At 37.0% G+C, this 18,752-nt stretch overlaps 2 protein-coding genes and 1 long non-coding RNA gene across 9 annotated transcripts in view; 1 reads left to right on the top strand and 2 right to left on the bottom strand.

The window, feature by feature from the left end:
- The window catches only part of CPLANE1 (ciliogenesis and planar polarity effector 1), a 55,914-nt gene extending 47,262 nt beyond the window's left edge, over positions 1 to 8,652 (bottom strand). For 5 of the 6 annotated variants that reach the window (XM_027709140.1, XM_027709143.1, XM_027709144.1 and 2 more), the window contains exons 1-10: positions 8,543 to 8,652; positions 8,242 to 8,394; positions 7,266 to 7,401; positions 6,958 to 7,077; positions 5,493 to 5,722; positions 5,039 to 5,145; positions 3,542 to 3,698; positions 2,667 to 2,770; positions 2,339 to 2,521; positions 690 to 939 (exon numbers count right to left, since the gene is read on the bottom strand). In XM_027709140.1, the coding sequence (XP_027564941.1) occupies positions 690 to 939; positions 2,339 to 2,521; positions 2,667 to 2,770; positions 3,542 to 3,698; positions 5,039 to 5,145; positions 5,493 to 5,722; positions 6,958 to 7,077; positions 7,266 to 7,401; positions 8,242 to 8,322 (1,368 nt within the window). In that variant the 5' untranslated portion in view covers positions 8,323 to 8,394; positions 8,543 to 8,652. Of the gene's footprint in view, positions 1 to 689; positions 940 to 2,153; positions 2,196 to 2,338; positions 2,522 to 2,666; positions 2,771 to 3,541; positions 3,699 to 5,038; positions 5,146 to 5,492; positions 5,723 to 6,957; positions 7,078 to 7,265; positions 7,402 to 8,241; positions 8,395 to 8,542 lie in introns of those variants that run through there. The other variant, XM_027709145.1, reaches the window with a different exon arrangement.
- Positions 8,653 to 9,067: 415 nt separating this feature from the next.
- Positions 9,068 to 18,746, top strand: LOC113981640. Its single transcript, XR_003538476.1, has 3 exons — positions 9,068 to 9,370; positions 10,259 to 10,327; positions 18,263 to 18,746. It is a non-coding gene; the product is annotated as an uncharacterized LOC113981640 (long non-coding RNA).
- NUP155 (nucleoporin 155) overlaps positions 12,485 to 18,752 on the bottom strand; it is a 30,513-nt gene continuing 24,245 nt past the window's right edge. For both annotated transcript variants that reach the window (XM_027709129.1, XM_027709130.1), the window contains 7 exons: positions 18,245 to 18,374; positions 17,852 to 17,965; positions 17,272 to 17,392; positions 16,271 to 16,381; positions 15,231 to 15,367; positions 14,510 to 14,610; positions 12,485 to 13,290 (listed from right to left, as the gene is read on the bottom strand). In XM_027709129.1, coding sequence (XP_027564930.1) covers positions 13,152 to 13,290; positions 14,510 to 14,610; positions 15,231 to 15,367; positions 16,271 to 16,381; positions 17,272 to 17,392; positions 17,852 to 17,965; positions 18,245 to 18,374 — 853 coding nt within the window. In that variant the 3' untranslated portion in view covers positions 12,485 to 13,151. The remainder of the gene's footprint in view (positions 13,291 to 14,509; positions 14,611 to 15,230; positions 15,368 to 16,270; positions 16,382 to 17,271; positions 17,393 to 17,851; positions 17,966 to 18,244; positions 18,375 to 18,752) is intronic.

The raw sequence follows: 18,752 nt of genomic DNA, 5'->3' as shown, positions 1-18,752 counted from the left end.
TCTAGCTTATGCATGAATACCATGATAACTCATTTCTTCAAAAATTCAAACCAGAAACTGAATTGGAAGAGAAGTTGTATTCCATCAGCAAACACAAAAATTCTGAACTAAATATCTATTATATCTTATATGGTTGCCAACAGCTGCAGGACCTTCTCTTTCAATGGTTTCCTTTCTCCCAAACTTAGCTCAATTTAGAAGTGACAGAAAAATGAACAGAAAATGCTTTAAGCAAGCTTTAATTGCCAATCTTGATCGAGGACGCACACACACTGCATCACTGGGACTGCTGCTGACTGCTCTAAAAAAGCAGCAGCCTAAGATACAGGATTTACAGAATCCTTTTTCATCATTCTGAAAGGATGAGCTGGTCAGAGTAGCATAATGCCCGTCAATGCTCTGAACCAACTCTATAAAAGCAGAAATCCCTATTTCTCTTGCAGTTCCAGGAAAAAGTAATATAGGACAATTAAGACTGTTCCCTTCACCCAGACATGAAGGGAACAACATTTCAGGAAAACTATGTATTCATTGTTTTACAGACCAACACTATTCTCAAAACAACTTTATAATTCAAATAAAATTAAGCAAATATCACAGTAAACTAAACTGAGGTACTTGGTTTAGAATTCACACATTTTCATACAGATAAAGCTTTTTACTTAGAGCTTACTAATTCATAACTCTACCTTGAAGTTCTGCAAATTCCGACGGATATTTTCAAGCTGTTGGGTTGAATCAAGCAAAAGGGATTTTATAAATCCTGATGGTGAAAAGTTGTTAGGAAATCTAAGCACTGTTATCATGTATCCATCAGAGACAATGAGGTAGGGTAATCTCGAATGTGAAGCAACAGAGAATTTCTGTCTCATAAGGTCACGTTCAGAATCTGAAGAAGCAGGAGACTGGCCAGAGTCTTGACAAAATAAGTGCTGCTGTCTAAAACAAAGATATAACAAAAATTAGGAGGCAACTCTCACATGTAATAATCATGAACAGAAGAGAGAAGAAATAACTTAGGAACATCTAATACCATGTATTCCAGTATCCAAATAACTCCTCTCAGAATCCTAAGGAAGTGTCTAAATTTTTGCAGGGTGAGCACTATGGACACAATATTTATGCCCATAAAATGCCAATATTTTGCTGCAGTAGCAACTTTTTCTAATTTAAATAAAAATAAAAACAGCTTTTGGTATCCATTTATTATTTTAAGAATTGTATTTTTTCATAATTTGACTTTAAATTTCTATATTATGTATTGTTATCCAGCTCTTACTAGGTAATGACAAATGCTTGAAAATGAAACTTGAAGTCACTTGTAAGAAAGTCATATAAGAAAAACAAAAAATCCATCAAGATATTAATCTTAGGATTTCAGTATCAGTTCAGATATTCAAAAGAAAAATATATAAACACACAAGTCTTCACTTTCAAAAGAGGTCTTAGTCTTTTCTTACAGAGAAATCCCTCCTTAATGAGTTCCAGAAAGCTGTGTTAATATTAGCCTCATTACACATTATTGCCAAGTATAAAATTATTGTTTGTGTTTATTTGAAAAAAAAAAAAAGTAGCTGCATATATTCAATAAATAACCATAATTCATGTATTTTAATACATTTTATTATTTGAGTTTTCAACCAGGTAATGTAAGAAGGTACCATAATGTTTCGAACGTCTTTATGAGATGTTACATTTACATACTATCTGGCTTAAGTCAATCAAAATTGATAGGATTTAAAAAAAAAATTAAACTTTAGATTCTATTTTGTTTCCACCAATTATTGGGGCTACATTACTTTTTGTAGCTTTCAGTTTATGCTGAAGAGTGTTATCAGAGATCCTTTTATTCCCTCATGCACCCAGCAGCATGATTTCAAAATTTAGATCTGAAGAATCCCAAAAGAACAGTTTAAAAACTAACTAGTTTTTGTCCATGCAAATATGTTATTTACAATGTCCGATATGGAAACTTTATATCAAGTTCTATAGGTAAAATTAAATACTTAGCAGGGAAATAGCACCAGATTAAAATAAATTTGCACTTCTAGTATTTCTGTAAATTTAATTTCTTCTTACATCACAAAAACATGCTATTTTTAATTATTAATACAAATACTTTTCGAAAAGCAAATCACCGGATGTATACTTACATTGTCACAATGTCAACTTTCATCACCCATTATAAGAAAGAGAACTATGAATGAGAAACAGATACTGAGAAGACAAGCAAGAGAGTGAATTTGAAAGATTACTTTTATGTAAAATTATAATAAATATAATAGAAAGTAAGGTAAGACCATAAGACAGAAACATATAAACATTTAAATCCTTTTACCTGTATGTTATTAGTGGATGAAATGGAATAAACTGTGCTGGTCCAAATTCTACAGAGCAGCCAGATGCAATTAAGGTCAGCAATTCACCCATGCACGTCAATAAAATCAAAGATCCACGTTTTAACATGCAAGCCAAGAAAAGGCTATCAGGAGTCCAACTCATATCACCAACCCAGTAAGATCTAAATTAGACAGGTAAAAAAATATTTTTTTTCTCCGTCACATTTCTGCATCAGAAGGTTAGAATATTTATAAAAAAGACAAACAAACCACAACACAAAACTAAAAAAATCCACAACGGCAGCAGAAACAGCATCAAATACTGACCTGATTAACTTGGATGGGACTGTGTTACTCTTGCTACTACAACCTTTAAGGCTACCCGAAACTGTAACAAAATTCAATGTGTTTAAAAATAAAACCTGAGTGGCCTAGAAAGAAAAAATAAATGAAAGACATACATAAATGTTTGTATCAAAATGTCACTATTGTAAAAAAAAAGTCTATTACTAAATAAAAGCCTATTTGATGTAATGGAAATGTTATTACACACAAAAGTGACATTGCACTCCAGTATTTAATACTGTTACAGTATTTATTAAATTCTACACCTAATTCTACATTTGAAATATAATTAAGGACTATAATATACTCAAAAGATAATTTGATATTCTCATTAAAATAACTTTTTCTGAAACACTCAATACAAGATCACTCTTCTGTAGTCTTATTAGTAATTAACAGCTGGAGCTTTGAAAGACTGCATCATTCCAATCTAGTACACCAAATAAGGTGGTCGATACTCTCTGTCATCATTAGCACTAAAAAGTACATTAAGATTTAACCTGACTTGTTAGAAGGAATAACATTATGAAGTGGGAACATCACCTCCAATACATATTAGGCTGAGGCTTGACTGAGAATCACCAAGAATCTTTGCAGATACAATGCAGTAACTGAAATTAATTTCTTTATTATTGAAGATTAGAAATGACAGAGGAGCTTACACAGGCTTCTAACTGAACATCACATTCAAAACATTACAAGCTGTAGTAGCATTTTTTAGCTATGGATATCAATGAGAATATAATCCCATCTATCTCCATGAATCCTGACAAATCATCCTAAAACTGTGTTTTTAATTCTACTACTGCTTTATTTAAACTGCAGTGTTACCTTAAATGATGCACTATCACCCATACCTTTGGATCAGCTTGATTAACAGCTACTGCAAACAGAAGTCCATCTCTTGCAAACGCACATAGCAAAGCTCCTCTTGACTTTACAGACACACACTGAGGAACCAAGTTAGCAAGGGAACAAGTCTGCTGTACCCACTGGATCTGGTATGGCAAAGAACTGGATACCAACAAAAAGATAACAAAACCAAGTGGTTACTCTGTTATGCTGAATGGGATGATTAATTATAATAAAAAAACATGCAAGACAAGACTATATAAAGCATGAACAATAAATAAAAATACCTTCTTTCCTTCAAACGCCTTACAAATGAAAAAATATTTTGTATTTACACAAGTTTAAACATTATGTCCTAGCATTGAGAATTATTTTTATGGGACAGGAATTTGGGCTATATGAATAGATATATACCTATACATTCAAACAGATATAGATGTATGACATAATTAAGGTAGTTGCATTCTAGCCAGGAACAGCTTTCTCAGACCTTGTAACACTATCCAACACAAGAATACTCAGAATTTGAAAATCAACAGTATGCTGCTCTGAACGAAGAAGTTGTGGGCCCCATTACTGGATGTGGTCATGATTTCAGGCTGCAATTGCTACATATATATACACATTTCTACACTGAGTATGTTATGCTCTATTTAACTGTCTATATTACCTGAAAGACATTATCATGTTACTGATAATGTTAGTGGACATTAGATCAAGGAGGACATCATTACTAAGTCAGTATCAAAGTACCATGTCAAGTTTAGGGCAAAATTTTAGCAAGTTTCTCAAATGACACCTGCAGAGGACATTTCCATTTAAACTTACAGATTTGTGTATCTCATTTAGGAAGAGGAATCTACGCTCAAGATTATTGCTCAATTGCATTTTTATGTAGTTGTATAATTATTTCGATACATGGTCCCAACCCAGAGAAACACACACCCGCTCTTTCACAGCCAAACAAAAGAGATGAAAAGGGGAACAGAAAACAAATAAAATACATAAATCTGCATAATAAAGAAGAGGGAGATGTATTCAGGGCATTTGTGGCTGCACAGTATAAGAAATATAAGAAAATATAAGATACATAAGCAATATAAGAAAAAAAACCAAGAAAAAGACATTCTATTAGCATGATGCAAAAAACTCTGACAGTAAAATGTGTGCACAGATGTGTATGTATGCATAGCCACCCACACAGAATGATAAATACACTCAGTTTTATTTAGATGTAAGCTAATAATGAAATATGGAATATGTAAGTAAATGCTGTTACATTAATTACATTTTACAAGGATCCTGTAGCGATAGGACAGGGGAGAAGGGCTTTAAACTGACAGAGGGTATGCTGTGAACTTACATATGTAAACATAAGTAAGAACTTGTAACCACAGGATAACTGGACATAAATGTGTTCCATCGCAGCTCTGAGTCCCAGCTCTAAATAATAATTAAAATGCTCCTGAAGCTATTGTAACTTCAGGTATCTTTGAACTTACCTAACATGTTTAAAGGTATTTTCGTGCCATCGAAGAACCAAAAACGTGAGCACCAAACACTCTCCAGAGTAAAATATGAAAGTGCATAAACAGCAATCACCCAGTATCTATGGGAAAAAAGAACACAATCAAAACGAACACAAAAAGCTCATTACACACAATTTTCTCTTTAATTATCTATACAATTAAATCAATAGCTACTACAATTCAGATTAAATAACAAAATGTTGCCATTCAGAAATGTAAGGGCTGGCAAGAACATTAAAAAGCTAGATAAACTCTGATCTGATCCAGTAGGGCCGTTCTTATGTTGTCGTTAAAGGTAACATGAGCTGAACTATTAAGTTTACACACAATACCAAACAGGTAACCATTGCTCTCAAAATTCAGCATAGCTTCTCTGGCTCTAATTTAATTAGGAAATTAAATGATTGCTTTAGGGTTTATTTTTTACCTCATTCTGTATGAAAGTAGCATGCAATCCAACTTCTTTTTCTTCAGTAGAAGGCAACACGACTGATTCATCAGGTAAAATTTGTGTCCAACGCCCAGAAGAAGAGTTTTTACAAGAGGATGTATCTTCATGTTCTGTGCTCTCCCACAGAAAGACACATGCTGTAGGAGTAGTTAATAGTGCCTTTCTGCCATCTCCAGATACATACAAGTACAACCTCATTAAACACTCTGGGGAAAAAAAAACAAAACAAAACCAAAAAACCAACAAATAAAACAGCGTGTTACGATAGTTTCTGTTCCTTTGTTAGACACAGAATGAAAAAAAATAGAGAAAGGAAATTTCTTTTCTTGTCTATCACAAGAAATTCAAGCTGCCACCTTAAGTATCTTTCATTTCCAGCTTCACCAGTGATAGCAGACCTTGGGCAGCTATGTCAGATGGGATGTCCATTTTTATACCCATTATGAATTATCTTTCCCACCAGACCCAACCATCAGAGATGTTTCCTGAGACTGCCTTTCTTGAAACCCATCTTTCATGAAAAGAAGCAATAAATGTGTAAGTGCTCTATTATGTATTACCTTTAGCTCCTAATTGCACCACTGATCTTCCCTGAAATGGCAGAATTGCTTGTACAATACTTCACTTTACAAGTTGGTATCAGTGATATTATCCAATACATGATAATATTTGATACTTAAGTTTGCAAATACGTGCCTTTATTTTGTTCTCTCCAGCTAGCACTTGTCATAAAATCCCACTTACAGAACAAGCTTCAAGTTATCCATATACTGTTTACAACAGATGTACATCTGCTCTAAAGTATTAATAACCTAGTCAGGAACTGAACAGCTAAAAACTATAATAATGGCCAGTCTTCGTGAACGAAGATTTTGGGAAAGGTCTTTTACCTTTCCAGCCTGCGCAATGGATTTTTTAGGTGAGACACAGCCTGCGCTGAACTGAGCCCACCCTTTAATCCTAAGGTTCATCTGCCGGGGCCAAGCAAGCTTGGACAATGGCAGTGAGGTCCTCAGGACATAGGTTTGTTTAGAGTGACCTTCTCATAGATGGATGGCCTCACAGGGCTAACGGGCTCCATCTGCCCGGGGGACTGGCTGGGATTCGAACCTGGGTCGCAGAGGTGAGAGTCCTGCATGCTAACCACTAGGCCACCAGGGGTCCCCGAACAGCTAAAAACTAACGATTAAAAAAAAAAAAAAAAAAAAAATACACTTACAGCTTTTGAAAACGAATTACTACTTACAGGGGATTACTAAACACAAATACCTGTACCATTCAAATGACAAAAAGGACATTTGCCAAAGTTGAGCTAGCTTACAAATCATACAAATGCAAAACAATGGGAAAATATAGCTTTACTCATGAAATAAGATTTAAGGAAAACAAAACAACTTTCCCTCTATTCCATTTTTCACAGGATTAATTGAAAAAAATCTACCTTGTGCTGCTGCCACTACTTTCCTGGACTCTTCAATTGCTGGCACAATTTTCAAACAGTCTTGATCTTTATTCCAAAGAAAGAGCTCTCCTGTTGTAAGTATTCCTGCCAACCAAGCAGCTGTGTTCATTGGGGGAGAGAAGTTTTGAAGGATATTATTTTGAAGTACTTAAATTACTGCTCTTCCATCTTAGCCGCAGTTCTAAAGTTGACAGTAAACTGGTAGATCCTTTAGATATTCTTTCTAGACTGTTACAAACACAAATAAAATAACATGAACTTATAATAAATGAGATATTATACTTAACCATTTCCTGATGTTGTTAAGACAACCACATTTTTCAACAATGGCTGCAGCTGAGGGATTTTCTTCCTTGTCTTCCCTGATACCAGGTTAATTTCATTTATATGTTTACCATCTAGAAGAAAAATAGCCTCTTTTTCCTGTTAAAAGAATAAAAGAGCATTTAATTTTTTTAAATGTTATTGTCTACACAAGCCTGCAAAACAATGCAGACATAAAAAATGTTACAGTAAATAATAAAAAAAATTAATTTAAGAGCTGCAATTGCCATACTAACTTCATTCTTTGGCATATCTGCTTTACAGTACAACATCATATCTAGCATCAACCTACAGATGAATTTGATTTACAGGTTTCAAACTACCAAACTAATTTTACAGTCATTATTAAAAACTTCCTCAAAATAACTCTATCTGCTAAAAAGATAACAAAAATTGGACGCTATCTATCTTGTCTTGTAGTGTTTAATTTAGTGAGATATTTGTCAGTGATTCCAATTAAAAAAAAAAAAAAAAGAATTGGCCTCAAATTACTACCTACTTAAATTCCAATCACAGATGAGAAAAAAAAATTACCCTTGTTTTATCGAAAAAGTCTAAGAAAGCATGTCTTTCAACAAATGCAGGATGCAATGGGGAAAAAGAAATTGTTCACGTTTCCCACAACATACTGTAAAAAGTTATGGAAAACTAGAACCATCAAAACAACAATCTCATATAAGCGACAGGTCTTTTGTGAAGGAAAGGAAAAAAAAAAAGGCTCCGCATTGTTTCTCTGAGAAATCTTGAATCTCCAAGCTCATGTCAATAAGATAAAATCCCAAGCCATTTATTTTAATAACTCTTAATATGCATTCAAATCACTTCCTGAGGCTTTTTTTACCTACACCCTCCTCAAGTAAGTGGAAGTGCAAAGTATTATATAATTAGAAAACCTACTCTTAGCAGAATTTTATTTAAATAGAAGTTCATTACACTTACCTGTCCAACCCACGAGATGCGAGGCCACGGTTTTCTTTGCTTGATAGATGTAGAGATGAGCACATCGAGCTTGATCTCCATTCTTACTGAGCCTCTAGGTAACCATTATACAGAAAAGCAAATAGTGGCTCTTTCACACATTCATAAAGAATCTGAAGAAAGGAAAAACAAGCAAACAAAAAAAGGACCAGAAGTTTCTGTTATATTGGAGTGGGAGCAGAAGACGGGAATCCAGCCGCAAACTCTTGACTACAGCAGCTTCTCGCTGAACACAAACAGAGGTGATGCTTACCCGTATTTCCAAACTCTATTTCCGCTCGGGCCGCTCACGGGCGATGTGCTGTTCAGCGGCGCGGATTACATGCTCGTTCAGGTGTTGAGAGAGAGAAGCCGCAAAACAAAGTACATTGCTGAGAATTCTAAAAACACAGAAAACGGGGAAAACGCCCCGCAGCCTCCCAGGGCAGGGGATCAGGAATTCCAGCGGCTGGGACGCCCCTGGGAGGGCCGACCCGGAGCGGGGCCAGCCGCTCACCCGCGCCTGGGGACTTGGGGGCGGCACCGGCTGCCCCCGCCGCCTCCGTGCGCCATCCTCGGGAACCCGCCCTGCTTGTGCGAGCTCCTCCCTCGGGAAACGAACAGCGAGAGGAGCGGCGCGCCCAAAGCGATGCTCGCTCGGCACAGTCGTCGGAGCGGCAGCGCTGGGAGAGCCCCGACCTGGCGGCTCCGGCTCCGGCTCTGGCCCCGGCACCAGCCCCGGCCGCAGCCACAGCCCGCGCTCTGCCCCGCTCCCCCCGCGCCGCCGCAACCGCCGGGGCCGGGCCAGCGCAGGGCGCAGCCGCAGCACCGCCCCAGCTCTGCCCCCGCCCGCGTGGCTCCGGAGGGATGGTCCCGATGGGATGGTCCAGGTGGGAGGGTCCCGCCGCACAAGGGCAGATCTTCCTCTGCCTCCCTGAGCCAGGCTCAGCGTACAACCGCCAGCTACCCCTCCACTTCTGAGCCCGCCGGCTTGGCAAGCTGGGTGGGAGCCTCGCTCGCAGCCTAGAAAGCCAACCGCATCCCGAGCTGCATCCAAAGCAGCGCAGCCAGCAGGACGACATAGGTGATTCTGCGCCTCTAGTCTGCCCTGGTGAGACCCCACCTGTAGCATTGCGTCCAGCTTTGGGATTCCCAACACAGGAAGGACATATACCCGTTAGAGCGGGTCCAGAGGAGGGCAGCGATGATCGGGGGCTGGAGCACCTCTCCTATGAAGATAGACTGCGGTTGTCCAGCCTGGAGAAGGCTCTGGAGAGACCTCATTGCAGCCTTTCAGTAATAAACAGGGGCTTAAAAACAAGAGGGGGGGACTTTTTACAAGGGTGGATAGTGACAGGACAAGGGAGAACGGTTTTAAACAAAGAGAGAAATATTTTAGATAAGATGTTACAAAGAAATGCTTTGAGGGTGGGGAGGCACTGGCACAGGTTACCCAGAGGAGTTGTGGCTGCCCCATTGCTGGAAACATTCAAGGCCAGGTTGGATGGGGCTTTGAGAAACCTGGTCTAGTTGAAGATGTCCCTAGGGGAGTTGAACTATTTGACCTCTAAGGTCCCTTTCAACACAAACCATTCTGTGATCCTAAAAAGACTGGGGGTGTGGGAGTGAGCAAGTGGCTGATGAGGTTGCCAGATGAGATTAATTCATGACAATGTGAAATACAAGTTGTGTGAGCAGTCACTTTGTTTCAGCACTTTGAAGAAATGTGCTTGATTCCCTTAGAGCAGCTGTTCTTTCAAACTGCCACGTTTCTACCTTCCGCTACCTTTCCTTAATCACAGTCTTGACTGAGAATTAGTAACGCTAACACAGCAGGACAACAGTCCAATAAAAGTAATGATACATTTGTTCATAATGTTAATGACAACTGGTTCACATTTATGTTAGTCAGTTACTTCCCTCTAATTGTCACTATTTATTTAATCTACTGCATTAGCCCACCCATCTCCTCTGATCTTACCTTTTCACATCCCTCCAGATTTAAAATGGGAAACAGAACCTACCCTTTCTCCATCTGAGAGCTAAGCAAGTGTTATGAAAACAAAAGGTAACGTCTACACTGCAATTACCTCCTGTCATGTGAAAAATATCAGAGGTAATTTGTGATACACTTTGAAATACTCTTACTTTGATAAACTTGTAATGTTGCCAGAGGCATCCTTATTCTATTAACTAGAGAAAAAAAAACCCAGAAGAGTTGAACCTTCAGTCTGTGACTTGTGACTGTTCCCAACTCTTCAGTTAGTTCTCCAGATCTGAGAATAGAAATCTGCTTACATATATTACAGAATAACAACATACTTTCATGTAAATATTGAAATTTAGTCAAATACATCAGGCAAGACTGTGGACATCATTTGTATGAAGAGAACTGCACTAACTTAACCAGGGTAAATCCACATGATACCCTTGTTGTGAAACAAAGCTATTAGCAGAAAGTAACTTCTAATCTCTAAAGATAGTATATTTTATATGGAAAGATGCAAATCTTTTTCCCAGGACACACAGGATTTCCTCTATGTAAATACTTTGTTAGGAGATTTTAACACTACCAAAGGAAAAAAGCTAATAGTAATATTTCACATTTATTTTGATCTAAAGAGGTAAAAAAAAGATGCATTTTAATTTATACATTACTTCCCCGAGTGCATTCTTTGGCTTAAAATCATCAGAATGCATCTCGTAGTTCAGAGCGAAAGAAATGTACTCTAAGTAAAGTACAGTAATCAGATCTTGTAGAAAAGGCTCTGTAGAGCACTCATTTATCGTGTGAGGAGTAGAGGGATTGATGCTCACATTCTCCAGCACTTTTCATTCCCCTTGTCTGGACTCAAGGCCCTTTGGTGGGGGTCCCATGTCCTCTAGAGGCACTAGGAGGAACAGAGCGGAGCAGTGGAAGCGTGCTGAGCCCATAACCATTAGTCAATGGATTAAAACCACCCTCTGCTAATGGATTTTTTGTAAGGTACAAGAGCTAGCAGTCCCCAAAAGCACGAAGTTGGGCAAGGAAGGCAAGAAATCAGCACGGCAGAGTAGGGAACTGGTGCTAAGACTAAAGGCAATGAAGCAAATGCACAATCATTGGAAACTAGGACAGGGTACCTGGGAAGAGTATAGAGATGAAGTACGGCTGCGTAGGGATGAGGTGAAGATGGCCAAGGAGAAGCTGGAACTGAACCTTGTCAAAGGATGCAAAGAATATTAGAAAGAGCTTCTACAGGTATGTGAAGCCACGAGGTGCATCACAGAGTCCTGAGGAAACAGGCCGTAGTTCCCAAGCCACTCTTCATGATATCTGAAAGGTCACGGCCGTCAGGTGAAGTCCCAGGCACTGGAAAGAGGCAAAAATTGTTCCCATCTTTAAAAAGCGTAGAAAGGATGATTCTGGGAACTAGTGACCTGTCAGCCTCACCTCTGTGCCTGGGACAATCACAGAACAGATCCTCCCAGAAGCTATGCTAAGGCACATGGAGAACAGGGAGGTGATTCAGAACAGCCAGCATGGCTTCACCAACCTAGTGACCTTTTGTGATGGAGTGACTGCATCAGTGGACAAGGAAAGGGCTACAGATGTCATTTATCTGGACTTCTGTAAAGCCTTTGACATGGTCCCCCACAGCAGCCTTCTCTCTAAATTGGAAAGATGGATTTGATGGGTAGGCTGTGAGATGGGTAAGAAATGGTTGGATGTTGCACCCAGAGGATAGCGGTCAATGGCTCAGTCCCAATGGGAAGTGACGACCCTCAGGGGCTTGTGTTGGGACCGGTGTTATTTAGTACTTTAGCAATGACAAGGACAAAGGGATTGAGTGCACACTCAGCATATCTTGAGGTGAGTGATGCTGTTGACACACCTGAAGGATGGGATGCCATCCAGAAGGACCTGGACAACCTAGAGAACTGGGACCATGAGAATCTCATAAGGCTTAACAAGGCCAAGTGCAAGGTGCTGCACCTGGGTCAGAGCAACCACCAGCATAAACACAGGCTGAGGGATGAACAGATTGAGAGCCCTGGAGAGAAGGATTTGTAGGTGGTGGTAGATGAGAGGCTGGACATGACCTAGCCATCTGCACTCACAGCCCAGAAAGCCAAACATGTCCTGGGCTGCATCCAAAGAAGCATGGGCAGCAGGTCAAGTGAGGGGAGTCTAGGAATATACACAACTTGATGTTTGAGTGCATGTAAGGAAAGTAGGCAGAAGTCATTTCATGACTTCTTTATTTGATTTTAACAGATACAACATTTTATTAGAATGGAATAGGGAAAATAATTTGATGAACAATATTAAAAGTTTTTTCACTATCAATAAAAATTAGATTGCCAATTTCTGCAGCTTCATCCCAAACGTTCTATTTAGAGAGGCAGGCTGTATTTAAAGTGACAGTTATGAAATAATGATTATCTTTGTTATTGTAGTTATGACTGCATCATTACTCCTCCGTATGACCACATTTACAACCTGACTCATCTACATACACTTTTATCATCATTCTGCAGTTGTCATTTCTTGTTTTGATAATTCCAAAACACTATCAAGTAGATTTTGCATCCTGATTTTCCTCATTACTTTAAGTAAAAATATTTTCTAAATATTCTTATCCCCAAGGCAAAGATCAAACAATGTATTTTATTTCAACATTAAAAAAAAGCTTTCTCTTGTTAAAAAAATGGTAGTAGTAAAAGAAACTCCATTTGTCACATTTACATTCTACATTTTGTAGATACCTTTAGAATAGCATGAATACATAATAGAAAACTGCAGCAGGAGAAACAACTTCCTCAAGATTTTTTTCTGAGGATTTGCTCTTTCAGAGATTCAGTGCAGTTTACATTACCTGCACTAACGATTCTGTTACTGCACTAGTCAATCAGGGAAGTCGTTCTAACTTGGCCTGTAGAGATTTAAAATTCCCAATAGTTGTCTGAACCATTAGTGTCGGGCTCATAGACTGAAGTTCAACCAGGTAGCAACTGACAGCATCCAAGCAAACATTTGTGAATCTCCGCCTGTTAAAAGAACACAGAATAATAACAAGCTCCTTTTTGTTCCTGTATATTAGAATTAACCTGAAATAGAAAGTGAGCATTCTTTGAGTTTTAATGGAATAACATATCAGGAAGATATCTGTCAGCTACTTTTAGTTTTCAACTATTTATTAGAAAAAATTATTTTTGAAATCTAATGCTTGTGACTACGGCATAATGGGAAAATAAATGAACCATTACTTCTTATTGGATATTAAATATAAACTCTAAAACACGATACAGTTATTAGCAATGTGAAATATTTAATATTTAGATACTACTTTAGATATGAATACAGTCAATGTATTAGTTACTAATTTAGATAGCAATTTAAATAAATTAGAGTCAAATCTCAATTTAGGTATTCTAATAAATTAGTGTATTTAAATTGGCAAATCATGGAAGCTTGATCAAGTGAGAAAAGATAGAGGTAAACTGTATGTGGACAGGGGATATTTACATGCATATTTTCAAAAGAATAAAAACATTTATGTTTAGAAGATTTATGAAGACTTTGCCTAGTTCTGCTCATTATTTTTGAGACAAGATAGCTCTGACTGAAGCTCAAATTGAAGTTCGCCTATTCAAACAAAAATTGTCAAAGCTAGAGATGATATCCAGGCAACTTATTCAAATACTTAGCTATTTTTTCACTGGAAACTTTTTTTAATATTACACCCAAATTTTTGCCTGGTGTGAACTAAGCTGAATTTTAGTCTTGGAGACTGCTTCATCATCAACCTCTTATAAACAATTTGGAAAGATCTATCCCACTGTTTAGTCTTCTCTTTTCCAGAATAACTCAGAGCTTCTAGAATTTCAACACGAAAAAGTTCATTTTTTAGTCACAAAATGCCCAATTCTGATTTTCCTCCCACTTTTCCCACATTGCCTCAAATTTTTCTGTAATACTCCTTGAAGTATGTTGCCAAAAATTTACAAAATAATCCTCTCAATTCCTCATAGATCTTCAGTGAAGTGAAGAAAATTAACTTTGTTGTGGCAGTTTATATGGAGAACCCTAAAAGTTTCTAACAAATGGTTTTGAATGAAGAGTGCCAGTGCCAGTAATCACTGCTAGGAATAAAATACTAAATTCACCCAAAAGAAAAGAAGAAAAGCTTTGGGGATTGTTGAAATGCAGTATTTTAGAGTATTTTATATCTTCCACTTTTTCTTAGGATATAGTTGCCCTTCTTACCTCATAGCTACTCTGCTTGGATCCTGTACGTATCCTGATAGTAATACATGAATACATTCTAAGAGGTGTAAAGGCTTTTTCATTCTATTCCAATATGGGTCCTAAAAAAAAAAATCCAAAATATTAAGGACAAAAACAGTAAGGACACAAGAAAAAAAAAGTGTGTGGTGTGTACACAAAGTGCCAGCTGTGGTAATTATCTTAATCTACATTATATCTATATTAAAGTAGTATTTTAAGTACTAAAACATACATTAATTTAACTCAGTTTTCCATTACTAAACAGTCTGTAACATAATAGATTATAAAAAGTTCTGAATTCCTAGGAATCTGGGTAAAAAGAAGCTAATCAATTCTCTTTGTTTATTACACCAATTGATCAGACAAGCTGCAGTAATACAGCAAATTTTAATCATTATTAGAAAACAAAATTAATGTGTTCAATAGATGCTGTTCCTTCTGCAATGTAAGAATTCTATTTCATCCTAAATCTGCTCTAGGTGGAGTAAAAGAACTAAAAATTTTCCTCATGCTCTAGGATTGAAATGAATAAAACCAACAGGAGGGGAAAATGCAGCTTTAAGAGTCTTTAAGTAAAGAAAGCAAAACTATGAACATGATATTTGACTATATTCCACCTTACATTACTTTATGTTTCCCACTAAAGACAGACCTTATAGTTGTTGAAAACAGGATTTCTCTTTTGTGCTATTTTCCTTACCCGTGCTTTAAACAGTTGGTCATATACTTCAAGCAGCCTTTGCAAGGGCACTCCAATTTCTTGCATGGAGTATGTTACAAAACCTACATCCCAGTTCAAAGAGCAGACCTGTTGTTCTAGAAACTGCACTAAAAAATCTGGAGGACAAAAAGAAAGGGAATATTTAGATTCCAACTTGTTAATGGGAGTCTATCAAAGAAAGGCATTTAAAAGTCATTTATTCAAGGTTAATTCTTCTCTCTTCCACACCTTTCTCCTGTGAAGCACATGGAACAGGTTCCCTCAGTCTACACTGAGGGAAGGCTACACAAAACTTAACTACCTCCAAAGATGGTATTAGGCTATCAGCGAGGCATGGCAGGGATTACTCACGCTAAGGATTTTGTTACAGTTTTGCCATGCAACTATGCTGTCAAGAAAAAATTCATTCATTTTTGTTTCAGCACAAAACACATACTACCATTACATTTGCTAGAACAGCCAGCAACACTACTGGAGCTTTTATCAGGTTTTAGTATCAATAACAATTAACAGTGTATTGTTTAGCACTAAATATTCACACTGAATGTTGTTGCACAGTAGTTTAGTATTAGAAAAGAAGATTGAATGCTGAACAATACATTTGCTATGTTTTTATATAACACCAAGTTGTCAAAACGTGTGAGGATCTCAAAAGCCAAAACTCCAAAAAGTATCCAGAAATTTCCTGAATTCTGTTTTCAGAATTTGCCCCTTCAGACAGCAGCAGCTATTTCAAGAGATAGCAGATAAATATGGTTGCCTAAAATCTAATTTTATATATAAATACACATTTTTATGTTGCATTTTGATAGAAACAAACTTTACTACTTTCTAAAATGGGATCTGCACAGCCATATAAAATGCTACTGCCATCTAAACTTCATTTACTTCCTGATTCTTTTAGGATTAAAAAAGACAGAAATTTCTTAGTTTAAAACTTTGTTAAAAGGTTAAAAAGAAAGCTGAAACCCATTCACTTAACATGTATGCTTATTCAGTATGCAGGCTAAACAACTTGCCTAAAGGAAAGTAACGAGGTGTGCCAGCATATATCTTTCCAAGCAGTGTCAACTTCAGACAAAGTGCTTGCATTCTGTCAGCAGGGCTCAGAGATACACTGTCGCTCAATTCTGAAAGTGGAAAGAAAACATTTAGAGAGAACTTTAGAAAAGACTACTGTCAATACAAAATCAGCACATGGAAGTGAAAATACAACTTTTTCTAGTGTATATTCACATGTGTTTACATTTCATTGAAGTTCCATGCAAATCTACTTAAAACACAACCAAATAAAAGCACATGCCCAAACCCCACAACAAACTCACTACCACATAGCTTTTCCCTCAAAACCCTGTCGATGTTGTTTGCACAATGGCAAATTCGAGCCCAAAATCCAAGGCAAAAAAACCCACAAACCAACCAAACAGGAAGGGAGAGTGAATTACTAACTCATGGTAAAAGATCGTCACAGCTGAGAGGCCAAGCTTGCAGAGCTGTGCCCACTACTCTGTTTCTCTATAAATGGACAGAAACCTTACACTTCCACTCCTGTCAACATTATGCATGCAGAATTCTCTGAGGATTTTTAAATTTTTGTCATTATAAATTTATTTACATTTTAACATTTAATTTACACTTAACATTTTTATTACAATTTCTTAGCAGTGAAATCTTCAGACAGAATTTCACACATATTCTGAAGTTTACATATAATGGCATCACGGAATGAAACAACTTTTGAAATGTTATCTGCAATGTGATTATTCAAGCCTTATGCACAATATACTCGACATATATGTAAAAATATCACTTTTCTGTCCTTTAGGCACACAAACCAAAGGTAATAATGTTAATTAATTACTAGTTAACTACACTAAAGAAACATATTACAGAATAGTCCAAAAAAGATGCATCTCACTTGGACAGCATAACAGTAGCAGCACACTCAGTTTTAAAAGCTATAACTGTACCACTTTCCTATAGTTCTAGCTTGTACCACTCCTAGTCCACTAAGACCTACCTTTTTCAATGATTTCTTGCCAGAGAGTCTGCACCAAGATAGGGTCAGAATGACCTGCACAATGTATAATTGCAAGCTTGCACTCCGAGAGCTTAAAAGGGTCAGCAAATTCTCCATAAAGCTGAAATTAAAATTACCAGGCTTTATATTTCATTTAGGTTAAAAAGGAAATTCTAAAAGTCAGCTGTTCCTTGTGTGGTAGACATTCGATTAGCTGAAGTGCAACTTAAGTAATTGTTGTCAATCACTAAATTTTTTTTGCTACATTTAGTTTCACTTCTTAAACAGAATTCCAAATTTTATATGAAGTTAAAATTCAAACCGTTAAATTTTCCACAATTTTACCAACAAATGAAGAGACTTAATAAAGAAGATGAACATGTAAAGGAAATTAAGGTACTGAAGACTGAAAGACTATCAAAATACAGAAAACGACAGTGTAGGGTAACAGACATTGTGAAAGCAGGAATGCTAAATTGTCTATTACTTTTCCTAGTCAACATAGGATCATTCTTTGCAAAACACTTTTTCCCAAAAAAATTTGATAAACTGAATTTTAACACAGGGAAATTTCAATCACCTTGGTTATATCCATCAGCTCAGCATCAAGTTGGGAGATTGCGTCTTGTACTGAAGAATGATGGGAATACTGTCGCTGTAATGTTTCTTGTATTTGAAGCTGGATCCCTGCAACCTTGTTTAAAATGGAAAATACAGTATTTCAAGTCTGAAGGAATTTAATCAGAGTTTAAGAATACACCCAGAATAAACTTTAACTTACTTAAATGCAGAAATGTTACTGCCTCACACCATTGAATCTATTATCATATCATATCATTATTATCTATCAACTGCATAACTTTGCCATGTCAGGAAGACAGCACAGAAATCAGAACTGGTAATAAAAATGTCATGTGCCAATGAGACAAAGTGAAATAATGCATGTACGGTGTAGCTTAATTTTTTTTCTTACTTCCATTTTCTCTTCCAGTTCATGTAGGAATTCACCATCTGCAGCTATAGAGGATATGGCCGTGGAACTTTTGGCACTCAAAATGGCACGTGCAATGTATTCAAGACGCTGCTGAAGAGAAATTTCTGTGCTGCAAAACAAATATTCAAAACAGGATGGGTACTTTATATAATTATTTGAGGATTAGTTATATTTTAACTTGATCCTGGGAATTAGCATGTGGCTTTTCCTCATTTTACTAAATTGTGCAGGATACGATCCATCCATGTAGCCCCACCTTTGTTGCAGGCTCAGTTCTAATGTACTTCTTAACTCATTGATCCAGTTAAACTATTGCATTATAAAAATCTGTGTAAGAAATGACCACTTAATATATGGTACTTACAACACAAAATACATTGCAAACTCATGTAATAATACATAAAATAAACATTACAATTTCTTTCCAATAACTGTCTGGATTCAAAACTAATATATTCTATTACATTTTTTTAGAAAACCTCCTTGG

The sequence above is a fragment of the Neopelma chrysocephalum genome, unplaced genomic scaffold, assembly GCF_003984885.1.
Source record: "Neopelma chrysocephalum unplaced genomic scaffold, ASM398488v2 Primary Assembly neopelma1_96688, whole genome shotgun sequence".
Lineage (NCBI taxonomy): Eukaryota > Metazoa > Chordata > Aves > Passeriformes > Pipridae > Neopelma > Neopelma chrysocephalum.
Note: the sequence above shows the minus strand (reverse complement) of the source record. Positions and strands in the feature narration are given on the sequence as shown.